Source organism: Cavia porcellus, unplaced genomic scaffold, assembly GCF_034190915.1.
Source record: "Cavia porcellus strain 051 isolate PalLab524CR breed Dunkin Hartley unplaced genomic scaffold, mCavPor4.1 scaffold_27, whole genome shotgun sequence".
Classification (NCBI taxonomy): domain Eukaryota; kingdom Metazoa; phylum Chordata; class Mammalia; order Rodentia; family Caviidae; genus Cavia; species Cavia porcellus.
The window spans coordinates 2,749,694-2,776,667 of record NW_026947510.1 but is presented as its reverse complement, the minus strand read 5'-3'; the positions used below and the strand labels follow the sequence as shown (position 1 = coordinate 2,776,667).

Sequence of the window (26,974 nt, the reverse complement as noted above, 5' to 3'; positions counted from 1 at the left end):
TGTTACCTGCTACGACACTGCATTTCTTAAAGTCCATGTCATTCCATTTATGTAACATTTTTCATCCTTACATTGTCTATGGAATTTTGTATTTTTTTTTTTTTTTGGTGCCAGGGATCAAACTCACAACCTCACATTTGCCAAGCAGGCACTTATACCACTGAGCTAAACCCCCAGCCTGAAATGTTGTATTCTGGATCCTGTTTACCTTCTAGAAACTTCCTCCTCCTCTGGCTAAGGTATCTCTTGAAGAAACTGTGCTCTGTCCACTCCTTATATATTTATCTTTGCTGGGATTTTCTCTTGCCTGTAAGGTGATTATTTCCTCTTCCCTGGGCAATCTCATCCAAATCCATAGCTTCAATTACCTGGTGTCACCTTTTGTGGAATATTATGCAACAATTAAAATGGAAACTATGAAACCATGTATTAAAAATGAGAAGGAGCATATTGCCCCTTGTGATCTTCTCTGAATTCCTAGATTCTGCTTTGCCGGAAACCACATCTTCTACTCCTGTTTCTCAATAATATAAACTAATAAATATGCCTCATTATTTAAAGTAAACAATTCAGCTTCTATCATTTTCAAACAAGAACCCTTGTTGATGTAAGTTGACAGGCCTGGGCAAGAAAAAAATGCAACTACCAATGCCTTAACATTGAATCCCTAAAAACATTCCCAGCGTACATTCACACCTAAAAAATGAGTTCAGTGATGAGGACATCCACCCCACCCTTCGTAAGAGGAAATGTCAACTGTCTGTGTGAATAGTTTTTTTTGAAACATTTATGCATAAAAAATGTGAAATATTGTACAATGTAAGAGGTGTCTCTAACGAATCAGTGGAAAGGAACAGGATCTGCCTTCAGCAACAGTCACATAATAGGTGGCAGAGTCTTTATGTTTTGGGAAGAAGAGTTTTTGCTGCTTTGTTCTCTGGAAGTCATGGGTGCCTCTTGTCCATCAGTGACGTCTGGCTGCTTGTGAGCTTCTACTATAGGAGGCAGCTGGACAGTGTCAGTGATGTGTGGGACAGACGCCTGCTGCTGAGCACTGGGATTCACAGCATGCTTAGCAACACCATCCTGCATTTTGTCTACAGTGTCTTTGGTGATACCACCTGCCAAAGGAGAGAGAAGCCAGAAGAGATAAGCATTCCTTATGAATTAGTGTATGTTCTAACTTTCCATTAAGCTGTAAACCACTTTGAGGAAATTGTGGTTTTGATGCTGTAAAAGTAGCTCATAGAAAGCGTACTTCACATGTGAGGTATTATTCTAAGCATTTACCATTTCCTAATTTACTCAATGCTTTCGGCAACCAAACAGAATTCTTATTTTTATTCTCATTCTCATAAGAGCCCACACCTGGTATGTTCTGGTCAGAATTTAATCCCAGGTACCTTGACTCCATGACCTGTACTGTGGTATACTGCATATTAAATATTTGTGTAATATCACAGTTTTTCATTGACAGTGACTCTATAGGTAATTATAGGGCACAAAAGAGTGGGCTCAGTGAGTAGCAGGGAGGGAGTTGAAAAGCAAATAGAGTACATGAGAAGAATGGAGAGTCCTAACCATAAGGGTCAAAAAGCAAAAATCCAGATAAAGCCAAGTTTCCCAAAAGAGAAAAATCCCTACAATAAGAAATGTCAGGCCAGTCATGGTATAGCCAGAAACAAATCTCTAAGGCTAATTTCAGAGAAATTGTCAAAATCCTCCAGAAGTGCCTGGCTCCTGGGACTATAGCAGTAGCACTGGCTGTTTGAGGAATGTACCTTTTTTACTTTTAGTAGAGGGATGATGCCTTTGAACCTTGTTTTTGCTTGGCTCGAGGAAAGTAGATTTCCTCAAGGTCTGGGGCCTGGTCCGTGGTTTGAGATTCCGTGCATCATGAATCCAAGCATGCTTGAGGGCTTGGTCAGGGGTCATGCGAAGTGAAGGTTCCCATCTGCACACCAAACGAAGCTCAGAATGGGTTATTATTCTACCTCCCTTTTTAATGTTACAATGCTTGTTTAGTTCAATGGAATTTTTTTTAAAATTTAAGATATGTCATATCTCAAAAGACATCATTGAGGAAGAATACAGCATACTATCAAAGTAACTGAAACCAACTATTGGAAATAATCTTTTTAGAAAATTTGTGTAATTCAGGAATATATTCAAATCTAAATTTTGTTAGAATCCCTAGAAACAAACATTATTTTTAAAAAAGCAACCTATAGGATTTAGGATTTCCTAAGAAGATAAAAATAAATTCTCAGACTATGGGATTTGGGTCACCAAATACATCACAAAGAAAATTATAGAATTTGAGTATGCTGCATTAAGTTTTGTAAGGTAATTAGATATAATTTAGGCAAACTTCTAACAATAGCAAAGCACATTTTTTTTTTTTGGTATTAGGGGATTGAACTTGTGACTTAGCACTTGCCAGGAAGGTGCTTATGCTGCTGAGCTAAACCCCCAGCCCCCAACAAAGCAGCACATTTGATAAGCACCCAACATAGAATCATCCTGCCATTGTCAATTAATATTGTGACAAGGCTAACATATCCAACAATTTCAGTTTTGAAAATTTAGATTCTTTCAATATTCATTTATTTTCATTTTTATTGAGTCAACGTTGACCACAGAAACTTTTACTAGGTTTTTATTCTACTCATTACTGTCACACAAAATAAAATGACTAATTCTTCTTTTATGTCAGGTTTTCAAAAACTGTCTGAAAATGATTATATCACTACTATTGATTATATGATATGGTTTCTACCATTTGGCCATCTTCTAAAATAGGAAATTCAATCTGTAGTCCCTCATGCTGGGAATAGCTCCCAACTTCAGGGAGACAGCATAAGCATTCTAGATCCACTAAGGTCACAAACAAATCAGAATCCCAGTTCTTTGTCAAATGCACTGCTGTTAAATTACATCTCCCTTCTAGACTTCTAGAGTTACTCTACATAGATTATACATTTAGCCCTATTAGAGTCACCCTTTTGGCTCAAGTTTTAGTTTCTCAAGCAAATGATTTGCTCATTAGCAATATATGGATTAGGTAACAGGTTCCATCGATCTTCTACAAGTTGTAAGTAACCAGTCCTTTGTACTGAAACAGATCGTTCCTTTCTCGTTATTGAGCTATGTTCTGGGGGTTGAGTTTCTGGACAGACACCTGTCTCAGGGGTCAGTTTCTGTCATTGCTAAAACACAGTCATTCTGTAGCCTCAGCACAAGGCTGAGGTTTTTAAACATGGGATACAAGATCCCTCTCTATCTTGATTATTCAGATAATTAAGTAGAATGGCCTCCCGTGGGAATGCTTTTAGCAGTATCTGGTGTTTTACCCTCTGAGTTATTGCCCAAACTTCGTAATACATGAATACCAAAGGAATATTTTGCTGAATTACTCTGTCTCACTGGAAGAAAGAAAAAATATAAAGATGTGGTCTTCTAAAAATGGTAAATAAATATAGAACCCTACAGATGTCCTAAAAACAACCCACTTTATAGAAAAGGAAACAGATCCAGACAGAAGTGGTGCTTTTCTAAATATCACATAGTTAACTTACTTGTACTCAGTGGAGACCGTCTTGCAAAACCTTTTTAATAAAATGGTAGTAAAACAATAGCTAACATTTTCCAAACACCTAAACTGGATACTGCTGGGTGCTTTGTGTGCTGATTTCTTCCTTAATATGACTTGACCTGTAGTACCAGATTCAAAATGTGCATACAGCCTGCAAGATGCTGTGCATAATAATTGATTTAGAGCTCATTCTTCCCTTAGTTCCCTAATGCAAGATGATTTAAACACAAAATTCTAGTGGGATGAGGAGGAGCCCAAAAGCCAATGTGTGTTGGATGTGTAAACATGCAGGCCCTCTTGAAGTGATTGCTTCAGTTCACAAAGCAGAAGACATTAGGACTTGCCTACAGTCTTTCTGCCAAGCAGCTAGAGGTCAAGAAGATAACAAACTCTAATCATATATTCCATTATCCAAGGCAAATCAACCTCTCTGAGCCCAGCCATCATTTCTGCAAAATAGCAGATCATCTACCCAATCATTACATAGTAGGAGAGAGCACTGTCTGATGTGGAAGCAGTTTGGAGACTTTAAAACTCTATCTTTAGTATTACAGACAATACCTTGTTTAATGACTTAACTCTGCCCCTACAAATATGATGCTAATTGAATTGGTTGCTAAGTAAGGAATTGTGCATAATTTGTACGTTACAATATTCAAAACAAAGAAATGATTAAAGAAAACTCCAAATGGATGATTTTGGTTTTATTTGTATAACTCTTACATGCAGTATTGTAATGTACAACAGAACATAAAACTAGAGTACCATACTGTACAATGCAATTAGCAAAAATTACAGTACTGTAAAAGGCATACTCTGCAAATAAAACATATAGTGGCTTTTATCAACAAGATGTACAGAACTGTACAAAAAAAAAAGAATACAGGTTTTAAGTCTGAACAGTTGTTAAATGAGGAATATCCAGCGTTATTTTTATATCCCTTTCCAAGTCTTACATTTACACTAGCAAAAGTATGTGAAAATCTACTACTTAATGGGAAACCCAGAGGCAATAATACCCAACAAACTCACACCAAACACCTTCTGAGGAAGTCCAGGAAGCTGGAGTCACAGGTTTTCAGCACCTTCGTAAGATCCTTGGAATCTGGGTATCTTTTTTTTCCCCTGTTGCTGGTTATATTTTTAGGAAAACCTTTGGAATCTTAGAAATATAACATACTGATTTAGTTCCAGGTGTAAACATTCACTGGTCTCATCACAGCTGTCCACTCAACAATGCTACTTTCTGAAGTGATCTTTGCAAGTCTACTGCTCTGTGCTGTCTCTGCCCCTCCTCCCACCCATCTTCACAGGCACAAACGCACCCACAGACTCAGTCAGCTCAAAATAGCACCCTGCAAATTACCAGGGGAGTGCTACTGACACAGAAAACAAGTTTTCCTATCATTCCACATGTCCCCCACATCAATTTAAATGGTTTAATGGTAACCAACATAAGCTTACAATGACAGAGATGATGGTGAAGATGATGGTGAAGATGATGATGACCATCATGATGATGACATAGATGATAAAACAAATTCAAATATACAAAATGACTCAGAAAAAAGTATATTGTCCCTTCTTGGATTATCTATGCTTTTATCCCTATTTCCGTACTAAAATAAAATGAATATTTGGAACTTCTACAACGTATTTTACAAAGATATTTTTAGAGAATACTTTCAGAGCTTGTGCACAAGCTGTACAAGCAAACTAACCTCATTTCTTCTTTAGTATCATACCAAATTTTGCCGGTCCAAATACTGCTGATTAAACTCCTTGCCAAATGTGGAATTTGTCATTCCTAAAAAGAAACCCCGAAGACAACTCCAAGGATTTCTAGAGGGTGTTTTGTGCATGGCTTTCAGGCTAAGGTCATTCATTTTCACATTCAGATTCTTGAATGCATGTTCACAAACCTGACTGCTTATGGTGACATCTTGTAAGTGTGCACGTAAATGGGGTATGTGTATACACATGCAGGCTTTACACACTGAGCTGAATTCTCACAAAATTCAGTGAAATTTACAAAAGGCACATTCTAGAAGGTACATAATGAAGTTCTGCTATTACTTTTGTAATCACTGTAGTTTTCAGGACCTCCAAAAGCATCTGCTCTTACTAAATTCCTAGAAGATTTCCATAAATGTGTACATGAGATATGTGTGTGAGGGTGTCGGCATAAGTATACAGACAAAAACTGGGCCAGAAGAACTGTGTAAGGCCTATAAACTCATACACATCCCATTTCCCTTTGGAAAGTGGCACCAATGTTCCCACCTTGGTGTAATCAAGCTTACAGCCGTATAAATAGCATAACTCCAGAAGTTGTTTTTGTGTAATTGTTTTTCTCATGCAAGCTTTTCTCACCCCTCTGACCCTCCTCATATCTCATTATTCCCTCCATCTCCGTTCCAGCCAGGCCACCTCAGTATTATATGTCACTCTCCTTGAGGCAACCTTGCTGCGCTGCTAGTTAGGGATATTCACCAGTAGTGGCTAGGGGTTGGTGAGATGTCAGCCAAAATGTAAGAAAAAGAGAGTCAAGAACTGAAGCGGTGAAATGTTTTCCAAACTCACCTTGTCATAAGAATCACAAGGAACTGGTATTAAAAATATGGAATCCTGAATCTCACTTCTAAATAATGATGTCATAGGTCATAAAGGAGTATCATGGAAATTAGTGTCTCTGCCAAATACCCAAATGGTTATTATAATCAGATGTTTAGGGAACAATGAAGGTGATGTGGCTCTTAACAAAATCCTTTCTTAGGTAGGAAATATTGGATGTGGCCTCCAAAACCACAAAACAATCCTAAAGTTTAGTGCTGGTGGTAGATAAGAAGCAGTGTGTGAAGTGGGCATGTGCATGTCTTTGGTATCTTCCCATCAAATGCACTATATTTCATTCCCCCATTCCCAACTTCAGTGCTATCTTATGACATCAGTGTTAAAGGATTAGAATGTGACTTTTCCCCCAAAGTCTTTGTATACCAGGAGGGAGCAGCAATACCTATACTTTACTTCCTCCAAATCCTTAAAAGCCCAAAATGCTTAATTGTGTATGTAAGCATTTGAGTAGAAAAAGTATTTGAAATCAAAAAGACCAGTTCCATTGCTCCATGAGTATTTTATACCAGGGAGTCAACCAGAGTCTCTACATAGCATGTGACTGCTCTAAAGAAAGATGAGTACGTGGGCACTGTTCTAAGAGAGCCAAGACACTGCCCTAGTCAGTGCTAAGGCCCTGCAACTTTGATAGGGCTCAAGATTACAACTTCTTACCAAATAACAAAGAGGATGATAATATAACCTCATACGTCTGAACCAGTGCATACTGAGCAACATGACTGAAACCCTTTGGTCCTAATGACTTTCTCATTCAAATGTTTTAACTTTCCCTATTGATGGGGCCAGTTGTGAGGAGCTATGAAATTGAGCTGGCCTTTAGAAGGCTATTCTCAATTGAAAAGAAGAATGAGAGGGCTAAGAAGACTGGAATTATGACCTCAATGGCTGATCAGAAATGTCATTCCAAATGGCAGAGAGTCGCTATCTATGGATTCCACCTCCTTGTAGCTGGCTTTGCTTCTGCTTAGATAGCCTTCAGGTCATATGGACGTTTCTACTTGGGAACCCCTTAGCTCCCTGTGATTCTTCTAAAGGATTTTGGGCCTGGGTCTTATTTAGTGAGCATAAAGTACTTAGAAGCCCTGTCTCACATTATACCTTGTTATTCCATCTATCCACCTTGCATATATAACTCACATAGAAAGACAGAGGATCATAGAAATCAGAGTTTGGGAATTGTGATGAGATAGGTATCATGGGCTGTGGATGAGGCTGAACCCCACCAATTAAATGGCCCATTCATAATTGACCAGCAAAAACACATTTACAACAAAAATATTTGAACAATCTTTGATCACCCATTTAATACCAGAGCTGCAATAAGCCTGGGACAGTAAGAGTCTGGGGATTAGGAGACAGTTAGCAATAAAGAATAATGTGCCATTAAGGACAAAATACAAATATGGCACATGGTGAGAAAAGGCAAGATGTTTGGGGAGGTAACAAAAATTTCTGTGAGAGGATATAGTTACAGTCTTTTGAGGTTCCAATATTTGCTAACAGATGTTATGAATGGGAACCTGTCACTCTGTTTCTGCCATTCCTCATACTGCCAGACCCTGTTCCTATTGTGACTTCCCCCACCTCGTCTTCATCATACTATTTGGTACCACTTTTCATTACCATTTAAGTTTCTCATCACAGCTTTCTTTTTGGTATGATGCCAAGAAAAAAGCAAAATCACAGAGTTCAGGGTGTGGGAGGCATCATCAAGACCTGAGATGTCTCACTAAGCACAAAAAGAGACCCAGGGACTTACCAAAGAACATCCGTCTCCTGGAAGCCGTCTGGATAAAGTGGGCTGGCGGCAGGCCCAGCACCTTCAACAAATACAATGAGGTTGTTTCACTCTTTGTGGAATCATAAAGTCAGAGGCTATTAAAGCTGGGTGGAATTCTGGCCAATCTCTGCCTTTCACAGTGAAGGACCCAGACCCAAAGCCTGTGTCTTTCAACTCCTGAACCAAGACTGTTTCTATACCCTAAGATTGAATGGAAGCCATTCTATTCTATGCTATGCTATGCTATGCTATGCTATGCTATGCTATGCTATGCTATCCTATCCTATCCTATCCTATCCTATCCTATCCTATTGAGACAAGGTCTTGCTATGCAGTTCAATCTGGCCTTGAACCCACTATGGAGCCCAGGCTGACTTTGAACTCATGGTGATCCTCCTGCCTCAGCTTTCCAAGTGCTGGGACTACAGGCCTGTGCCATCATGCTCAGCAGGCATGTTATTCTAGACAGGCATCAACACTCTCAACAGCAGCCAGATCTCACTGCCAGAACACTCTCATCACATTGAATTAACAATGATATGTCACAGTGCAGAGCACTAAGAAAGGAGGGGAGGTTAAGGAGACAAAAGTCATCAATAGACATCAGACCCTTGTAAGACAAATTTATTCTTGGAAAGAAAAGTGTAGACTTTCTGGGTCACTTTTCTGTGCTGAATTTTGTAGGGTTTCACAGAGATTGAGTGATGTCACCCTCAACTCTGATCCCAGCCACAATCCATACATGACCCTGCTCCTGCTCCTCAACTCCACTGAAGTTGAGAAGATGATAAATCAGTCATGGGACTGCAGGAAACTCAAAATATCCCCTTTGTCCTTGCTATCAGAAGCAGGAGTGGTTCAGGGATACTCCATAAAATATTCCATATTGTCATTATCCAAATTCCCATCTGTTCTGATCCCCTCATTTTCCGGTTCATAGTAGGGAAGCAATGTGCACAAAGACAGAATTGAAGCTCCAGATTAGCATTCATTTCACCATAGCTACCACTTCCTGCCACTTTTGATTAAATGATTTTAAGGCTCTAATGGATTCTATGAAAGAATTGCCTACCTATATTTAATAATCCTCAAGATTATGTGTTACTCTACCTTTATCTTTGAGACAATCTAGAAAATAAAAATTTAACATATATGCATAGATTAGATAGATAGAGGTCTTTATTCATAATCAAAATATCTTTGTTTTACTAAGATATTGGCTAGGATTTGTTTAGAGAATCTTAAAATGAGAATTTTCCAACTTTTTAAAAAGATTGTTCCCCTTTTTATCTAATTTACTTCATAACAAGACTTTTAATTAAAAGAATAATATAACGTTAATTAGCATATATTGAGTCTTGGCAAAACCCTTTAATTGTGAAAAGTCTTCCCAGAAGATTAAAACAGTGAAAAGTCAATGGCTTTAAACTATAGATTTGTTTTACATCAGGTAATTTCCAAGTACTTGTTTTTAACAACATTGTGATCAAGTTGTCAGAGGATAGGTTAGTAAAAATAGTGTCTGGGGACAGATCACCACTTGATTATTAGTTAGAAATCAAAAAGAGTCACAGAATGTGGCAACAGAGCAAGAATAGACTTCCCAGCCCTCTGGATTCACATCCATATGTAGGTCAGCATGTGAGGATGGTCTTGATTCTGAGCTTGTTTGTTCTAGCAAGAATATTTATCAACAGGTACAGGAGTCAACTGGAAAAAGGGAAAACTTCACTCTTCATTTTTTTCAGTGGTGTATGCTCAATGAAATTTCACACTGTACAGCTAACAATTATCCCTATTTGTGCACTAGCTAGCTCTATTTTAATGATTTCATCAGGACAAAAATGTATACCATAAAGCTTATAGTAATAGGAAAAATTTAAAGTTACAGTAATTGCCAAGAGATTTCAAAATAAAACTATATTAAGTTGAAATATAAATTCTGTGGAGGAAGAAAGAGAAAGGTACAACAATAAAAACTGATTCACATAGTTTTTAGATGTACATTTTGGTAGAGGTCAAGTCACTTTTTTTAATTCTTTGGGATATATCGGACTGGTATAATGATTTTGTTTTTAAATGTTACTATTAACAATAAGGGGAAATCCCATACTTTGGAACTATTTAATTTATTATAAAATGTTAGTTCTCAACTCAACAATGTATAAATGGTATATAATTTCTGAAATACTTTTAGGGAACATACAATCAAAGGAAAAACAATAGTATGAAAGCTACTGCCCTTGCTGATTCTGACTCACGCCAGTGTCTGAAGGCCAAAGCCATCCTGGAACAGCTCCCCAAGCCAGCAGCAGCGTCCTGTTTACCTCCATGATGCAGGCCAGCTGTTCCACTTCATTCTCCCCAGGAAACAGAGGGCAGCCTGTGTACAGCTCCGCCATGATGCAGCCCAGGCTCCACATGTCGATGGCCATGTTGTACGGGTGGCCCAGGATCACCTCAGGGGATCTATAGAATCGGCTTTGGATGTAGGTGTACACTGTTGGGGCAAAGGGCAAGACTTGGTATTAGAAAGACCTCTTCCTTTCCAGACTGCTCTAGAGATAACCCGGCAGCTAAGCATGGCTCACAATTTACTTGTTTGCCTCCACCTTCTTAGTGTATAGCTTTGCAGAGCCAACCGCTGTACAGACAGGTTCCACTGAGCCGTTACCCCATGATGTCATCAAACCCTCACACAACCTGACACAATGGAGACATCACTATCCTCATTGTGTTAGTCAGGAACTTCAAGGAAGGTATGTTACTGGGCGATAAACTTAAATCAACCAAGTGTTGTTTTTAAAAAAACATAAAACTAATATAAACTTGGTTTTCCAAACTGTGAGATTGGCTTTGCATATAGACTATTTGTGAAAGTACTCGATTTAGAAAAGGAGGAAGCATGGTGCATTTGGAGATGAGGCGTACAAATATGTCATTCAAATTTAAGGTGTATTGGATTACATTATGCATTATGTGCATTTATTGGATAACATGAAATAACAGAAATCTCCACAAAACCTCACCAGATGATGATCTATAGAAGATAACGCCATAGCGAGCCTAGATTCTATGGAGGAGGAGCCTGAAGCCTTAGAAATACGACATTTTGATTATTTTCACCTAACTTTCATTTGTGATTCCCTGGGAAAGGGGTCCTATAATCACTTCTCTGTTGTTTTAATTGGTCATAATAAGGATATAATCCTATAACTCAAAACAAAATAAAGACTTGCCATGAAGACTTATATACATTCTGCTTGTTCCAAAAATACCAGAGGTACTTTGCAAAGTACACAGAGTATTTTAAAACAGGAACTCATGGCTACCAATATACTGCTTAACCTGTGGCAGGAATTATTTCTTCCAAGGATTGCTTTCAGTTCTTACAATAGCCCACAGAAAAGGCACTATTCTTTTCTCCATTTTAAAAGTGAGGAACGAAAAACATAGAAGAATTCAATGAGTATTAACATCTTTAAAAATTCATTGCAGGGGCTGGAGATTTAGCTCAGTGGCATAAGCACCTGCCTTGCAAGCCGGCAGTCATGAGTTTGATCCTCGGTACCAATAAAAAGGAAAAAGACAAAAAAAAAATTCATTGCAGTAAAATACAATGCCATTAATCACCTTCGAAATATTCTCCCTTGCTTCAAACAATCTTATCACATTGTTATTGTCACTTTTTGAAGCAGTTTAGGTGTTGTCTTTTGTGTCTTTAGTTGTGCTGTCCTAGCTGCTTCAATGTCCTGAATCCACTCAAAATGTTTACCTTTCCTGGTCATTTTGACTTTAAGGAAGAGCCATAAGTCACATGGGGCCAGATCCAAGGAATAAGGGAATGAGGATACAGAACAAGGTTTTTATTTTTTGGAAATTTCCATAAACATTTGATGAATGAGGAATAATCAAAAAATGTTTACATGAAACATTTAACTTTTCGTTACATGAAAAGACACATTGCCTTTAATCCCCCTTCACATATAGTGATATTTTGGTTATCAAACTCAGTTTGTTCCAAATTCATGTTTGAACACTGCAAAGTTCTAGAACTGAACATATTTTTCCCATAAGAAATAATGGCAAACCAGATAATTGGTTCCAATGCCCAAAAATTACTTATGAATTTATTTTTCCAGGACTTCAGCAAATTTTGCAATGATTTCTTTCTTTATCATGGCTCTCACAGTTCTCCTCTTAGCTTTACTACTGGTAGCACTTTTTTTTGGAACCATGGTCACAATATTTTATGCAAATAGATCACAAACAAAAAAGCACATATACGGCTGTTTTAATGGACCAACGCAAACACTGTACATTACTTAGGCAAGAGTGGCTCTTACACTGAAGCATCACCGCTTTGTGTCTGTGATGAGATATGACATGTGATTCATTCTTGGCACATACAAGTTTTTCAAATTGAATTTTCAGTTTAACGGTTGAACCAAGTTAAGAAATGAAACTGACTTTTTTTGAAACTTTGCTGTGAGCAATGGAAAGTTGGAGCTCAGAGTTATTCAATAGCTGAGAGATGGCTGTATTCCTCCCTTCAAAAGCAATTATTCTCGGCTGTATTCCTTTTACTGTAATAACTTCTTAAAACTCTAAATATTCTTCCTAGTTCTCTATAAATGATCACATTTGTTTAGCTAGCAGTGACAGAGCTGGGTTTGAAATTACGTAGTCTATTCCTAGTACCCAGCTTGTACATTGCTTCACGTTTACTACAAAGGTAAGAGAGAAGCCTGGAGAAACATAGACCATGGACTGTCAGAAACTAAGGAAAAAATAATTACAAACTCAAATCTGAGCATACTGGTTGCCCAGGATAAATAGTAACTAAGAAGAAGAGTAAACACATAACTAAGGAGAGTAAACATATAAATTTTGTTGGCTATATGAAATTTCTTATAGGATCCATACATAAAAAATAAAAAAGACTCAGATATTTAGATTTTTAAATTTCTTTAGTTATTACAGTAAAAGATATACTTCCAAGAATGATAAGTGTATTTGAAGCAGGAGGGTGGTATTCTAAGGAACATTAATGCAATGTGTCCTCAAAACTGGCCCTTCAGGATACTTGCTAACATCTATGTGGTCATTTATTCTTCAGCCTCAGGAGGTAGCCTCTGACATCCATGTGCCACCAGAAAGGCTCATCTGAAAGTCCCTGTTGTGTGTGCCCTTAATACAGCTTGTGTAGCTCTCTAACTATTGTACCTATTGAATTATCTGTTTACCTTTTGTCTCTTGATTTAGACTATAAGCCACCCATGACAGAGATAGTCATTTTTTGTTTCTGGCACCCAAAACAGTGAATTACTTATGGCAGGTAACAGATGCTACTTGAAAAATACATGTTCTTAACATCAAATTTCATAGAAACCAAAGGAACAGACTACTAATCAAGTTCAATATAGGTCAATCCAAATCAGAAGAATACAGGATACTTTCTGCATTCTAGCTTGGAAAACGTGCAAAGCCAGGAGTAAACCATGAATTCTAAACTTCTAAAATAGCTGTTTTCTAAATTGCAGACTACTGGGTACTCCTCAGATACTTAGCTCAGCAAATGTAGGTTAAGGCCCTGGAAACTAAAACTTTTCAGAGCCCTGAAGTCATTCTGATGCATGACAATTTGTTTGGAAACCCAAAGCTCAGGGGTCATTTCATATCCACAAAATCAGAGCTCTCACAGTATGTGAACCCAACTTTCTTATTTTATAGATGAAGAAACTTAGACTCAAAGGAATGAAGCATGTTGTTAAAAATAATGCTGGCAATGGTGATGGCAGAGCCCAGGCTAGAACCCAGGTGGCCTTGTGTGCTAAGGGAGAGAAATCACAATAGAACTCAGACAATAGGGTTGGCATGGGGCCTACCTTGCTGGTGTTCATAGCAGCTTGATCCAAAGTCAATAACTTTAACAGACACTTGGCCCTTTTGGTATAGCACTATATTTTCCTACAGAAGAAAGACATATGTCAAGTCTATGAGGCACTTCAGTAGGCACCTACTTTCCTCGGTGCTCACCAAGCTAGGAGGCCCAGTTCAAATAGAGGCACCACCAAGGTTGTTCACAACTTCTACACACTCTCATGTCCTCTGGCTGCCCATCACCTCATGGTCTGTATCTTACCAATACCTACTTCCTACTCACTGGCCTTCAGGGACATTTATGATCCACAGCCTAACAGAGAAACATTGGGTGAAAGGTGCACTAGGATTTCGTCCTCAAATCTGATAATTTATAAAGGGGTGAGTGAAAATTACAGTGAATTTTTACATTTTAAATTTTTTTTAGTTATTACTGTAAAAGATATATGGCCAAGAATAAGTGTATTTGAAGCAGGAGGGGGAGGTATTTTAAAGGGCATTCATGGAAATGTGTCCTTTCCTGGAATACACTTTTAAAATTTACTTATTTAATTTTTAAATTTTTTATTTTAAAGAGAATGAAACAAAACAAATCAGAACAGAACAATGCAAGCAATACAGGACTTCAAAAAAAGTCAATGGAAAATCAACAATGGCTACCATAATGTCTCTCATTTTCTTCAAAATAGTTGTTTATATCATCACACATAATAAAATCAAACAGAACAAAACCAATTAAAAGAAAGAATTACAGGTCTTCAAAACAAGATAATAGGAAATCAATAACGGCTACCACAATGTCTCATTTTCTGCAAATCAACTGTCCATATTATTACATATAATAAAATTAAACAGAACAAAATAAAACTAATCAAAACAGAAGAATGGAAGCAGTATAGGACTTCAAAACAATAGGAAAATAACAGTGGATACCATAATACATCCTATTATCTTCAAAATAGCTGCCCATATCATCAAACTCAGTAAAATCTAACAAAACAAGACAGAATAAAACCAAACCTAAAAAATTATGAAAGTAGGGGCTGGGGATTTAGCTCAGCGGCATAAGCGCCTGCCTTGCAAGTAGACAGTTGTGAGTTCAATCCCTGGTACCAATAAAAAAGAAAAAGACAAAAAAAATTTATGAAAGCAATACAAGAATTCTAAACTAATAGGAAATTAACAGACATTACCACTTTCTCTTTTTAGGCATTTCTTTACCTATCACTTTCATAATATCTGTTGTGATTTTTGGATACCACTAACTCCTTCACTTTTTTATGCTAGCAAGATAACTTGATGTTCACCTATATGAGTTCAAACCATTTCACCCCTGAGCATGATCTCCAGTTGCATCCATTTACCTGCAAGAGCCTTGAGATTATATTACTTTATAGCTGGGTAGCTTTGCATTGTACGAAAACACCATATCTTTCCTATCTATTCTGTGGTTGATGGGCAAGTTACGCTTGCTTTTTTTTTGGTCTCCTGTCATGTGGAACAATTGTTTTCTCTCCTTTGATTTTTCAGTCTAAAAATTTCATTTTGAGTTAAAGGTGTTTCTTGTACACAGTATATTGATGGATCCATTGATGGATTGTTTCTTGACCCACTCTTCCTGTTTCCTTTTATTAGTGAATCGAGGCCATCTACATTAGTGGGTACAACTGGCATGTATTGGTTCATCTCTGCCCTGCCATTCTCCTACTGTTGGCTCTCCACTTTCCTCTTCATTCAATTGCCTGCCCTGTTCAGCAACCCTCCTCTGTTGCTGTTCCTGGAACCATGGTCATCTTTATCTCTCTCTAGAATATTCTTCAGCACTCTCTGGTAGGGTTGATTCATTGGTCATGAATTCCTTCAGTTGTTCTTTATCATGGAAGTATCTTGTTTTTCCATCAATTATGAAAGATAGTTTTCCAGGGTACATCAGTCTGGGTTGGAAGTTGTTTTCTTTCAGGATTTGAAACACTTCACTCCAAACTCTTCTTGACTTGATGGTTTGTGTTGAGAAGTCCGCCATGATTCTGATGGGTCTTCCTTTATAGATGATATGTTTCTTTCTCTAACATCTTTTTATATTCTGTTCTTGAGATGAATTTCTGCAATCTTGATTATTATAGGTCTGGGTGTAGATTTATTTTGGCTATATGTAGTTGGAATTCTGTATGCCTCACTTCTCTGTATACCAGATCCTTTCCCCAGGTTTGGGAAGTTGTCTGCTATTACTTCTGTAAATAGTCTTTATTTCATTTGTATTGACTCCTGCTTCTTCACTGATACCTATCACTCTTAAATTATTTTTCTTTGTGTCATCTTGCAGCTATTGAACTGTCATTTCCTGTTTCCTTGTTATTTTTAAGGGATCTTTCCTTTCATATGAGTTAGCTGCGATCCTGTCTTCAAGATCTGAAACTCTTTCAAGCAGTTTTGCCAACTTTTGATCAACTTAATTTCCTGGATACCTTTTGAATCTGTTTCATGAATTGTAATTCCTTCCTATAGTGTTCATTCAAAATTCCTATCATTTGCCTATGCTCCTCTTTTTTTTCAATCTGTCTTCTTTAGACATGCTGAATAATTCTTTCATTATGTTTGTGATTTCTTCTTTTACCTGAAACATTATTTCTAATCTTATTACTTTATAGTCTCATGAAATTGTTTCTTTACTTCAGTTGCTGTCCTCTCAGAGATTTTAGGTGCATGACTTCCATTTTATTCCATGACTGTCTCTCAGACATGTTTTATGTGGGCTGGAGGTCTGAGATTGCCTTGCTCCTTTGTCTTGACATTCTCCTGGGTTCCTCCCAACAAGCTAGTTGTGGGGGCCCAGCCACTTCCCATGTTGGCTTCCCCTCTACAGTTCAGGAGAATGGGAAAATCACCTGGGTTTCTCTGAACCAAGGTCCTCAGGGAGGTATCAGGGCATGGGCTGGGCTTCTCCAGACCCATACAGCTACACTGAAGCTTCCCTGATGGCCAGAGGCACATGGTGGGAGGACTGCTTCTTCTCTCAGACTGTGTGCCTACACCAGGACTTCCTCAATGGTGGAAGGCACACAAGAGTGTGTTTGTCTGATTCTCCTGGTGGGTACTAAGCCTTCCAATAGCAGAGCAGACACTCAGGGGCGGATCTGGTTGAGTGCCCCTGACTGCACTGGCTGCCCGCACAGAGGCAAGCTTTCCAAAGGCAGCAGCAGTGTGCAGGAGAGGATATGGCTGTGTCTCCCTGCTTGTGCTGGTGCCCACAGGAAGTAAGCCATCTGATGGCCCATGTTTAAAATTTAAACACCACATTTTCTATCACCCCTCACTGATCAAATGTTTATGGTAGTTTTAGTAAAATAAAAGCCGTGAACTGTGTCCTCATTCCCTCAGTCACTGGATCTGACCCTGATGACTTCTGCTCTTCATCAAATGCAGAATGACCATAAAAGGTAAATATTTTGAATGGATTCAGGACATTGAGATAGCCAGGACTCTACCAGTGGTCCTTACCAGCATTCTCTGCTTTGTAGTGCTTCTTTTACGTATATTATGTCTCTATCCCATATTGTTCATGCAACTCATGTGAATTGTGGACTTCTTATTATCTTCTTTGATACCTACTACCAAATGCCATCAACTGAGTTTGTATGAAGGCCCAGCTGACATATGGCTGAGATAGTACAAGAGCAGAGAACCAAAACAACAAGAAGGCAATGATTTGGTTGGAGGCTATGATTCTATTTGACTTTGAAAAAACCCAAAAGCTGAGTTTTTCAGTGGCATCACAGATGAGAAGGCAGAGTGTCTAGAGTCTTCTCTTAGTATGATGTGTGCTGGCTAAGTTTGGAGTAGTAAAGTTCTTTGGAGTATTAAAGTTCTAATTATTCTTTTATGATCTCAGACTATGTGCACTGATTATTTGACAGTCACTGAGTACCTAATGCTGCATGTGGGGCACAGCAGATCTATTAAGAAGCCTCTGGACTGCATACCGAAAAAGTGCAAATGTTGCCTGCAATGCTTTTGCTAAAGATTGAGTAAACACAAAAGGCTGCTCAGCAGTAATTTCTAATGTGGCTTTCACCCAACCCAAGGCTTCTTCCCTAGATGAGTCCCATCTGTTACGGTTTGGAACTTATATGTCTTCTAAAGCCAAGAGAAAGAAGGCAGGTCACTGGCAGACTACCATGAAGGAGACACTATGGTCTACTCTGTCACCTCCCAGTTGCCATGAGGTGAGCAGCACCTCCACCATACGCTCCCACCACAGTGCACTGCCTGACCAACATCAACACACTAGATGACCATGCACCAAAACCTCCAAAATTTTTCCTCTTGCTGAGCTGTTTAACTGTGGGGTTTTGTTTCAGAGATAGGAAGATGACTAATACTCTCCCAACCTCCATGTTACTGGAGCTCTACAGAGCTCTACAGGAGAAAGAGCTCTACAGGAGAAGTGGATGCAATGGCCAGGTCAAGTTCATGCATACCATAAAGTTGACAAGCAGAAACCCCAGACTCTGGAATCCATACTCCTAGCTGTGTATCAAGGGTACACACATATTCAGCCTACTTGATCAATTTCGCAAGGAAATCTGCTATCTGATATTGTGGACATTAAGTGGCTTGGCTATTTTTCCTGGATGCTCCAGTTACACCACATCTTTCTCTGTCTCCCTTAGACTTCACTGGACTCACACAGCCTGTGAATGGGACTGCTTGACTCCCATCTGGCCAAGCTGGCTGTCCTAGGTGACTCTAGGGCTTGGTGGAAACCTGCTTCTCAGGCAGGACAGAGGTTGTACTCACAGGCTTGAGATCACAGTGAATGATTTTCTCTACATAAAGCATCTGCAAGCACTTCAAAACACAGAGGGTGAAGCGGCGAACTAGTGACAGACTGAAGCCTTGAAAGCTGTTATTCTTCATCAACTCGTACAAGTTGATTCTGGGAAAGACAGAGAAAAAGTGATGCATATTGGTATAAAAGATATGCTCAACATGGCCCTGCAAACAAACCTTTGCCATCTGGTTTCACTCTACTAGTATGTAAATCTCAGACCAGGAGGCAGGGCTATTGTATCTTATAAACTTCCTTCTCACTACCAGTGGGCCCAAGATAAAGTCCAACCACGCTGGCTTCTCAGATTGTTACAAGGCAACTTAAATACTTGGTTTACATATAGGTTAAGATATTTCAATAGTCCTATTTCTTTAGGTCTTTGGGAGGGATCCAGGAAGTCTACTGGTTGATCAAGCACATTCTCAGCCACCTCTATCAAGCCTGTCTAGGGAATTCTGGCTCCTGCTAAGTAACAGAACAAGGAAGTTGGCAGGTGGGAGCCAAGGCAAAGTAGGGAGAAGCTTCTCCTCCAAAGGGGTCTATGGTCGTTTGGTCCCACCTATCTCTGGCCTTACAGGATGAAGGCTGGCACTTGTCAGATAGCCTTAATTCTTCATAGTGGCGGAAGTCTGTAATATTATATAAAATAAAAGGATGCTCTATTATATCAAATCTGCTGGCTTACAGATCTTGGAAACTAATGCCTCCATAGAAACTGTATGAGACAGGGAAAGGAGGGCAGCAATCTCTGGCTGGTGACTCCTAACTTCCCTCTCTAGGATTGTCTAATGCTGGTAGGGTTTATTGTTTTGTTTATTTAACTTGTTTATTTATTTTGTTTTTTTGGTACAAGGTATCACTGTGCAGCTCAGGCCAATCTTGAACTCACTATGTAGCCTAGGGTGGCCTTGAACTCACAGCCAATCCTCCTGCCACAGCCTCCCGAGAGCTAGGATTATAGGCATGCACCACCATGTCTAGCTGCTGGAAGTTTTTAGAAAGCCATTTGTTCTAGAAGGCTGAAGCTGACATGTGAGACCTGGTTTTGGCTGTGTCCTGACCTGTGACCCTGGGCAACTGCTCAATTTTGCTGAACTTAAGATTCTCCCTCCATGTGCTTACCTCACCAAGTGTTTTTAAGTACAGTGATGTGCTCACAAGGCACTGTCATTCATGGCCCAAAAAGGCAACCTGGAATGTTGTGTCATGTAGACTAGAAAATAATTCACCCATGCATCCTGCAGAGAAGGCCACATTCTGTGATCACCAGAGGTGGTAATGAATGTGGCCCTCTCTTCCTATCCCAATTCAGCTCTGCAAACAGACACCTTGCACTTCCAGGGGCTCATCCTGATTATTCTCCTCTGATAAGATGAATGAATTCTGGGTTTCTGGTTTTCTTAGGGGAAAAAGTAATCAAACAAGCATGCCCTTCTGTATTAGAAGCCTTTTCAGCTGCAATCCACAGTCAGGAAATACCAATCTATTTAAGTCAGAATTTTTTCCTCTTATGAAAATATGTTTTGTCCTCCTTTACTCAAAATTAAAGTTTCTTTCCCACACTGAACAACCATCTGCCTGTCCCTTTGGGCTGCAGTCTCTGTTCCATAAGTCCAATAAGCCAGTGTGTGGGGAACATGGTAGCAAAGCAAAATCCTATCATGGCTTAGTTTAGCTCCTGATACTCAGCCCCAAGGAGACACAGTGTGAGTTTGCTGACAGGTGACAGGCTTCCTGAGGGGTGGGGTGAGGTGGCAGCTTTTGGTCCCAGACTTCCTGCTTCTGGTACTTCTTAATAACTGAGTAGCTGCTATGCCCACTCTAATCATTAAATTACATAAACAGAAGGCTAGTATTTGGCTTCAGAGTTTCTCTTCTGTTGTTTGAGCAACTTTCAAATACAGTGAATTAAAAAGTACAAGCAGCTGACCCCAAGAGCTCAAAGGTGATGCAGAGGTGATTGCGGAAGTAGAAAAAGTCCTTCATGTGTACCACATTGTAAGTATTGTCTTTGTCCTTCTTTCTGAGAGCTTCCAGGATCTTCAACTCCACCAGGGCCTGGTGATGAAATCTGCAATGACGGGGGAATGGCAGAGAGGGTGGGTAATGGGGACAACATCATTCTGTGGCAGTTAGCCTGTTTCCTCATTCTGTCCCACAACCCCAACAAGAACGTCTAGGGTGACAGAAGGCATTAAAACTCCATGATCGTCCTTCCTCTTTGCCCTTTCATACAATAAAGCAGATAGAGGGAGAAGGAGGAAAAGAGGGGAAAAGGAAGAGTCAGAGAGGGCTGGCATTCTAAAGTAACTAAAGCATGGCACTCCCTCTAACACAGCCTGTGTCACCCATCGAGCCAAACCTTTTTTTGTTCCTGATGATTTTCAGGGCCACCAACTCATTGTTTTTGTGATCCAAGCACTTGGCCACCTGTCCAAAGGACCCTTTCCCAATCATCTCCAGAACTTCATAGCGGTAGGCAATGTGGTCATGCAGGACCTGCAGAGGCCAGGCTGGTGGTGAGAAGAATAGCCTAAGCCTCTTGGGTTTCTCTCACCTCGGGACCCTGGATCCCCAGGCTCAGCTCCTGGGTTATTATTCCTAGTTTTCTGAACTCCCACCCTCATCTCATGGCCTCTGCAATAGTTAGGTTACTGTCTAGGCCCCAGGCCACTAGGTGGCACCAGGGAATGGTCTTGCAGACTCAATCCATGTCAAGCAATTGTAAGAACATCAGATAGTCCTTGGACATTTGAGTTCTAGTGCTTGTCAGCTGAGTATTTTAGGACTTGTGAATAAGAAAGTTGGACAAAACTGAATGTTCCTTCCATTCTGGAAATTCTGCGATTCTTCGAATTGAGTCCCTGCTCTCGTTTGGGGGACATTTTCTCTCTGGTCCTGCCTTGATCAGAGGCTTTGTGCCTGCTCTGTTTCTTCTGGCCAGATCTGGTGCTTTCCTGGACTTATCTAGATTTATCCCTATTCTTGCATTAATATCACAGCACTTGGTAAAGTGTAATGTTTTCCAAAAGCCACAATCCTCCATGTTTTTCCATGTGCTAGAAACTAGGGGGCAAGTACTCAGACAAAGGCACAGGAAATTTCCCATTAAAGATCATGGCTAGGTAGCTTCAGACAAGCCATTTACCCCCCTTGAGCTGTAGTGTCTTTTTCTGTAAAAATGAGACGAGGTTTTGGATAAGACAACCTCTAATATCCTCAAGCTCTGTAAGTCTATGATTTCTAGTGTTACACTCAGGAGTTTGGGAGAGGCAAAGAATGAATGTCTGTATACAAGTCTCCAAGATGTGTTGTTTGCGAATGTGAGTGCAAAGGTGTTGGGGTCTTTTCACAGAGTAGGAATCAGGACCTTAATCTGAGCATGAACTTACTGTTATATTGAAATGGGTTAGTCTACTTGTAAATGAAAAGAATAGGACACAATCTGAACATATGTTAGTGTAAAGGCACATGAATGTTTTCCTAGCATTTGAACTTATCTTCTTCATACTACCAGCCATTATTTGCTTAAATGTCATCTTTCATGCTAATTGTGATCACTTGAGAGCCATGGCCACATTGTACTTATTTATGACCATTTCCCTTATATTTTCAGAGCCTATCAGATGCCTAACCATATGCAGGTGCTCAATCAGTAGGTATAAAACTAACATTTGTTGACAAAATAAATGAATGTAGCAAAAAAAATGCAGCTAAGTTTTCACTTATGTGTATTATATATTTGTGTGTTCAGTGGAATGAAACAGGATGAAGATTTGGACAGTGTCGAGAACACACTTCTCCCTATCTTCCAGCCAAAAATACAGCTCTCTAGCATTTGAGACTTTGGGACTGAATGCCAGTGAATTCACTTAAGACTAGTACTGGCACCTTTAGGGAATTTCCCAGACTCTAAGCTTTGATAGGGCGGAGCATAAGGAGGAGCACGGAGGGAAGGTGGGAATGTCTGGTTGAATTGAAGGTAAGGCTTATATTGAATATTATTAACCAAGGGCCCACCGGTTCATGTGTGTTCGGGTTGCCTTTTCTGAAGTGAAGGCCCATAGCTGCTATTAGATTCCCAAATAGATCTTTAACCTAAAATTGCTGAGAATCCAGGACTCCAGCTGGAATCTGTATAACAAAAATTTCATCCTTGCTTCTCAAAGTGACTAATGTCTAGAAGCTTGTTAGAAATGCAAGCCCTCGGGTCCCACCCCAGTTCTGCTGCATTTTATTAATCTCCATGCATTTGTGTGTATGGCAATGCTGGAGAAACTTAGCCTTACATGCTATTAAGAAAATTTACCTCTGCTATGAAGCCATCTCATCTTCTCTCCTAGAACCAGGTTGTGATGAAATGGCCACAATAAGAGACACCCTGGTAACCCAATAGGTTGAATTAGAAGACGAGAGAAAGGAGGTGTTGGGATCAAGTTTTGGAAAGTGGAATGAAGTTAAGTCCTATGCACTAGGAACTATAGTGACAAAGAGCCCTATTTTTTGTGTGAGAAACAACAGTATGAGATTTAAATGCATCCACGTACTGGATTGTACAGAGGAAACAAGAAAGATAGTGCCAGGGAGGCTGCATCTTTCTGCAGCCTGGCCTTTTCCAGGGTCCCAGGGCTGTGCAGAAGAGCCTATGAGTGCTCACCAGGATGCGAATTTATGACCTGAAATATCACTGGGGAAAATCACTGTTCTTTAGCAAAGCATTTTGCATACTAAATGGCATGTTCTTCCATCTTTTAAACATGGTTCTTTAGTTTAGCGCCTACTAAAATCTAGATGCCTAGTCCCCAAAATAACACAAAATGCTGTAAAATATCCCCTGCCTTTTTCCTTCCCAGTCTATCGTTTGCCCAAGCCCCTGAATTCACCATGACCCAATCTCTCATCACCTTCATGTAGGAGCCATGTTCATCGTCAAAACTTGTCTTGCTGAATTTCTGAGGGTCCACATTCAGCTTCTCAGCTTCAAGCCCCAGAAACCACAGCTCTGTGTAGCCCAGGATTTCACTTTGCTCATAAAGAGACAGCCTATTCTTATAACACCTTAGGGCCTCTGTGGGGAAATGCAATTGTCAGTTAAATTGAAGCAATGCGTGAACTCCCAGAGCGCTGATATGACATTGTTTCCAGCACATGCAACTTCCCTTGACTGGGGGTGGTGGGGGGATCACTGAAGGATCACACATTGGGAATCTCGGCAGGTAGAAATGCAACAAGGATAAATGTCAAGGTCTCACACTCCTTTCAACAAGTCAAAAGTAAAACACAAACATAGGGAAAGAATTTAGTGCCCAAAAATAGTCATTAAAAGGGTTCTATAAGAAATTCATTTAATGCCCCAAAAGTAGGCAATGAGTTTGATTAGAAATCCAGGAATAATTCACAGCAATCTTTTGTTAAGTTTCCATTTGCCGAATTCATATGGAATCAGAAGTCTACCTTGAGAGGTCTGAAAACGGTAAATTTTTCTTTGGTCTTTTTGAGGATCTCATATGCTGTTCTTTTTGAGGGTCTCACTATGCTGTTTAGGGTCGCCTTGAGCTCACTTTGTAGCCCAGGCTGGCCTCAAACTTGCAATGATCCTCCTGCCTCAGCCTCCAGAAAGCTGCGATTACAGGCATGCACCACTGCATGCCTTAATGTCCAGGAAAAGGCATGCTTACACCTTTGAAGGCCCAGTTATTCACAGTCAAATGTGAGCCAGAGAGCACCATAGACCACAAGGGGAATGTGTGCCAGCACCCCCATGCTTCATGAGCCTGGTCAGTGGTCTGGTGTTAGGGTAGGGGTTATGAGTGGGAGCTGAATTTCAGACTTTCATAGATAAACTGGAGAATTCTCAGAGGAGAGACACCAGGTTTGGAGAAGGAGCTCCATCTCATGTGACCAACTGCTGAGGAGCTGGAGAATGAACTATGAGGAGAAAAAAAAAGATATAGGTCACAGGATCTTTCTTTTCCTCTAGTGGCAGCCAGTTATGTAGAAGATAAATAAGGCATGTTCCTTGTCTAGGGGACAAAACCAAGGTCAAGAACAATGAGGCAGTAGATATCACCTCTGCAAAAGCAATAAGCTCAGAACTGAAATGATCCTCCCATGGGTCAGTCTTGAGATCCTTTAAGAAGAAGAAGGACAAGCAATTTGAACTACAACACTGTGGCAGAAGATCTGTGAGCCCTGAACAAGGTTGGGACATAGTGGGTGTTCCAGTGACTTCAATTTTCTGCCTTTGGGTCTGGCTCATGTCAGAAAACATACCCATGTCCTGTGCCTGATCTTTCAGGGCCCATCATGGATGATTACAATGGCTCTGCCTGGCAGCTCTAATGGTGGGAGGCTGGGGCAGTTGATCCCACACCAAACTTGGTCAAAGCCAGCACACTGCAGTCTTGGACCAAGCTCCTCCGTGTACATCCAGACATCCAGCCCAGGGACCCCTTGCTCAGAGCACTCTGCTGGGATCTTGGTTAAGGTCTTCCTCAAACACCTCTGCCAAGGTCCCCCAACCAAGAGAGAGAATTCCTAAACATTTCACACTCTGTATTCAGTAGTATTCCTGCTCACTGAGTTTCCTCCTCTCACTGTTCCCTATACTTGAGACAATAAAGTGACAGGAGCCTTTTGTCTGGATTCTGCAGGTGGTGAGACAGTGCCTTTTGTCCGCACCCTCACCCAGTGTGGTTCTGGGGGGAAAGTGGAGCTTGGGTTTACTCCTACTTCGCCTCTTGTTCATACAGTCACAGTAAGAGGATACAGGGCTGGCCTCCTTCATTTGGGCTTATCATCCTGGCTCCTCATATCCTGACATCAGCATACACATCCTCCCCCATTCCTCCACTGCCAGTGCCCCAAGTCATACCTGCCACTGTCAAAGGCCTCCTTGAAGATTTGCTCTTCCTTGGAGACTTCTCCTCAGGCTTGGAGGCTTCAGTTTTAATGCTAGAGTGGAAAGGTATTTCTGAGGTCTTGTTCTCAGAGGCCAGCATCTGATTAGTGTCCTGATTTTCCTATCCAGAGAAAAACGTTTGCAATAAAGGACTAGTTAGGCTTCTCCTGGAGTCATAAACCATTTACCTGACCCAGAACACCCATATCTAGCCAGGATCTTTCCCAACTTCTCCAGGGAGAAAACAGTACTTAAGAGACAATCGGTTTTCTCAAGCTTTCAAAATAATTATCTGTCTGACTCTCATAATATGCTCTGGGAGATTCATGTATGATAGTGCATACAAGTGGCAACCCAGTGGATGTCACTGCAAGAAGACAGGAGAACAATTTTTACTGTTGCTTCTGAGCAGATCAATTGCCAACTAGATAAAGTAATTTGCCCGAGGGCAAACTTGAGCTTACGTGTGTGTGTACAATTCCTGTAACTTGTTACTCCCCCTCATATTATCTCACTTAATCCTTCCATGGCAAAGGTAGAAGACATGCAAGGAAAACAATATTTTATAAGTCTACCATGTATATACCAGAGCTTCATTTTCCCCTTTCCTCAACGAATCTTCTTCACAACTTCACAAAGAACCCATTTTGTAGACAAAAGAAAGTTCAATGGCATATTACTCATGTTTGCATGTATTGTAAAGAGTGATCTCAAGGCTTGAACCCAACTGTCCAACAGACACTGTGCTTTCCCTTGCCTTCCGTGGCCCTTCTAGAGTTGGTGCTACCCTGTACCCAGGTCTTTCATTCACCCAGGGTCACGTCTGCCCCATCCTCACCTGATCCTGCAAGGGTGGTTTCATCAAGTTTTTGTTGCTGATGTGTGGGAAATTAGTTGAGTTCTTCTTCCCACTGGTATCCACACACAGGCGTGAAGTAATGTTAGTGCTTATTATCTAGAAGCAGAAAGTGGATACTTTACAAAACCTTCTGGCAAGAAAATGTCTTCAGGAGTCATTTCTTCCAGCCTCCTTCCCCACAAGGATGAGCCTAACACAAGTGCTTAGACAGAAATGCAGATTTGAGGGAGCAGAGCAATCTAGCACTTAGGCTCTGGTTTGAATTTGTAGTTCACAGTGTTATTAGCTGTAGACTGAACAGATAACACTGGCTCTTTCTCTAAGCCTCAATATTACGTTGCTATCATGGAAACAAAAATGGAACTTACCTCCCAGCAGTTTTGTGAGGCAATAGGTGTAGATCATGATATAAATGGTAGCCACTATGGACTTTATTCCAGTATCTTGGAATCTAGACATAGGGAAGTTCTTCAGTGGAAATATTAAATGCT

The 26,974-nt window shown here is 40.1% G+C and overlaps 1 protein-coding gene across 1 annotated transcript; it reads right to left on the bottom strand.

Moving 5' to 3' along the window:
- Nucleotides 1–876: 876 nt before the first annotated feature.
- Dyrk4 (dual specificity tyrosine phosphorylation regulated kinase 4) lies at nt 877–25,739 on the bottom strand. The gene is made up of 11 exons (XM_063237581.1): nt 25,598–25,739; nt 23,628–23,791; nt 21,086–21,222; nt 20,654–20,794; nt 18,690–18,828; nt 13,898–13,979; nt 10,337–10,509; nt 7,989–8,049; nt 4,628–4,757; nt 1,782–1,954; nt 877–1,121 (listed from the first exon to the last, which is right to left on the bottom strand). Exons 1-11 carry the CDS (start codon nt 25,722–25,724, stop codon nt 877–879), a joined length of 1,572 nt encoding a protein of 523 aa, XP_063093651.1. The 5' UTR covers nt 25,725–25,739.
- Nucleotides 25,740–26,974: the final 1,235 nt, after the last annotated feature.

What these genes read in the sequence shown, in the direction of transcription:
- Dyrk4 (XM_063237581.1), bottom strand. Translation starts at nt 25,724, where the DNA reads ATGCTGGCCTCTGAGAACAAGACCTCAGAAATACCTTTCCACTCTAGC. An exon ending in ATCACCTTTGAGCTCTTGGG is followed by an intron (nt 18,829 to 20,653) that starts GTCAGCTGCTTG and finishes TGTCTTTCCCAG; the next exon opens with AATCAACTTGTACGAGTTGA. An exon ending in AGCTGGCCTGCATCATGGAG is followed by an intron (nt 8,050 to 10,336) that starts GTAAACAGGACG and finishes TATTTGTTGAAG; the next exon opens with GTGCTGGGCCTGCCGCCAGC.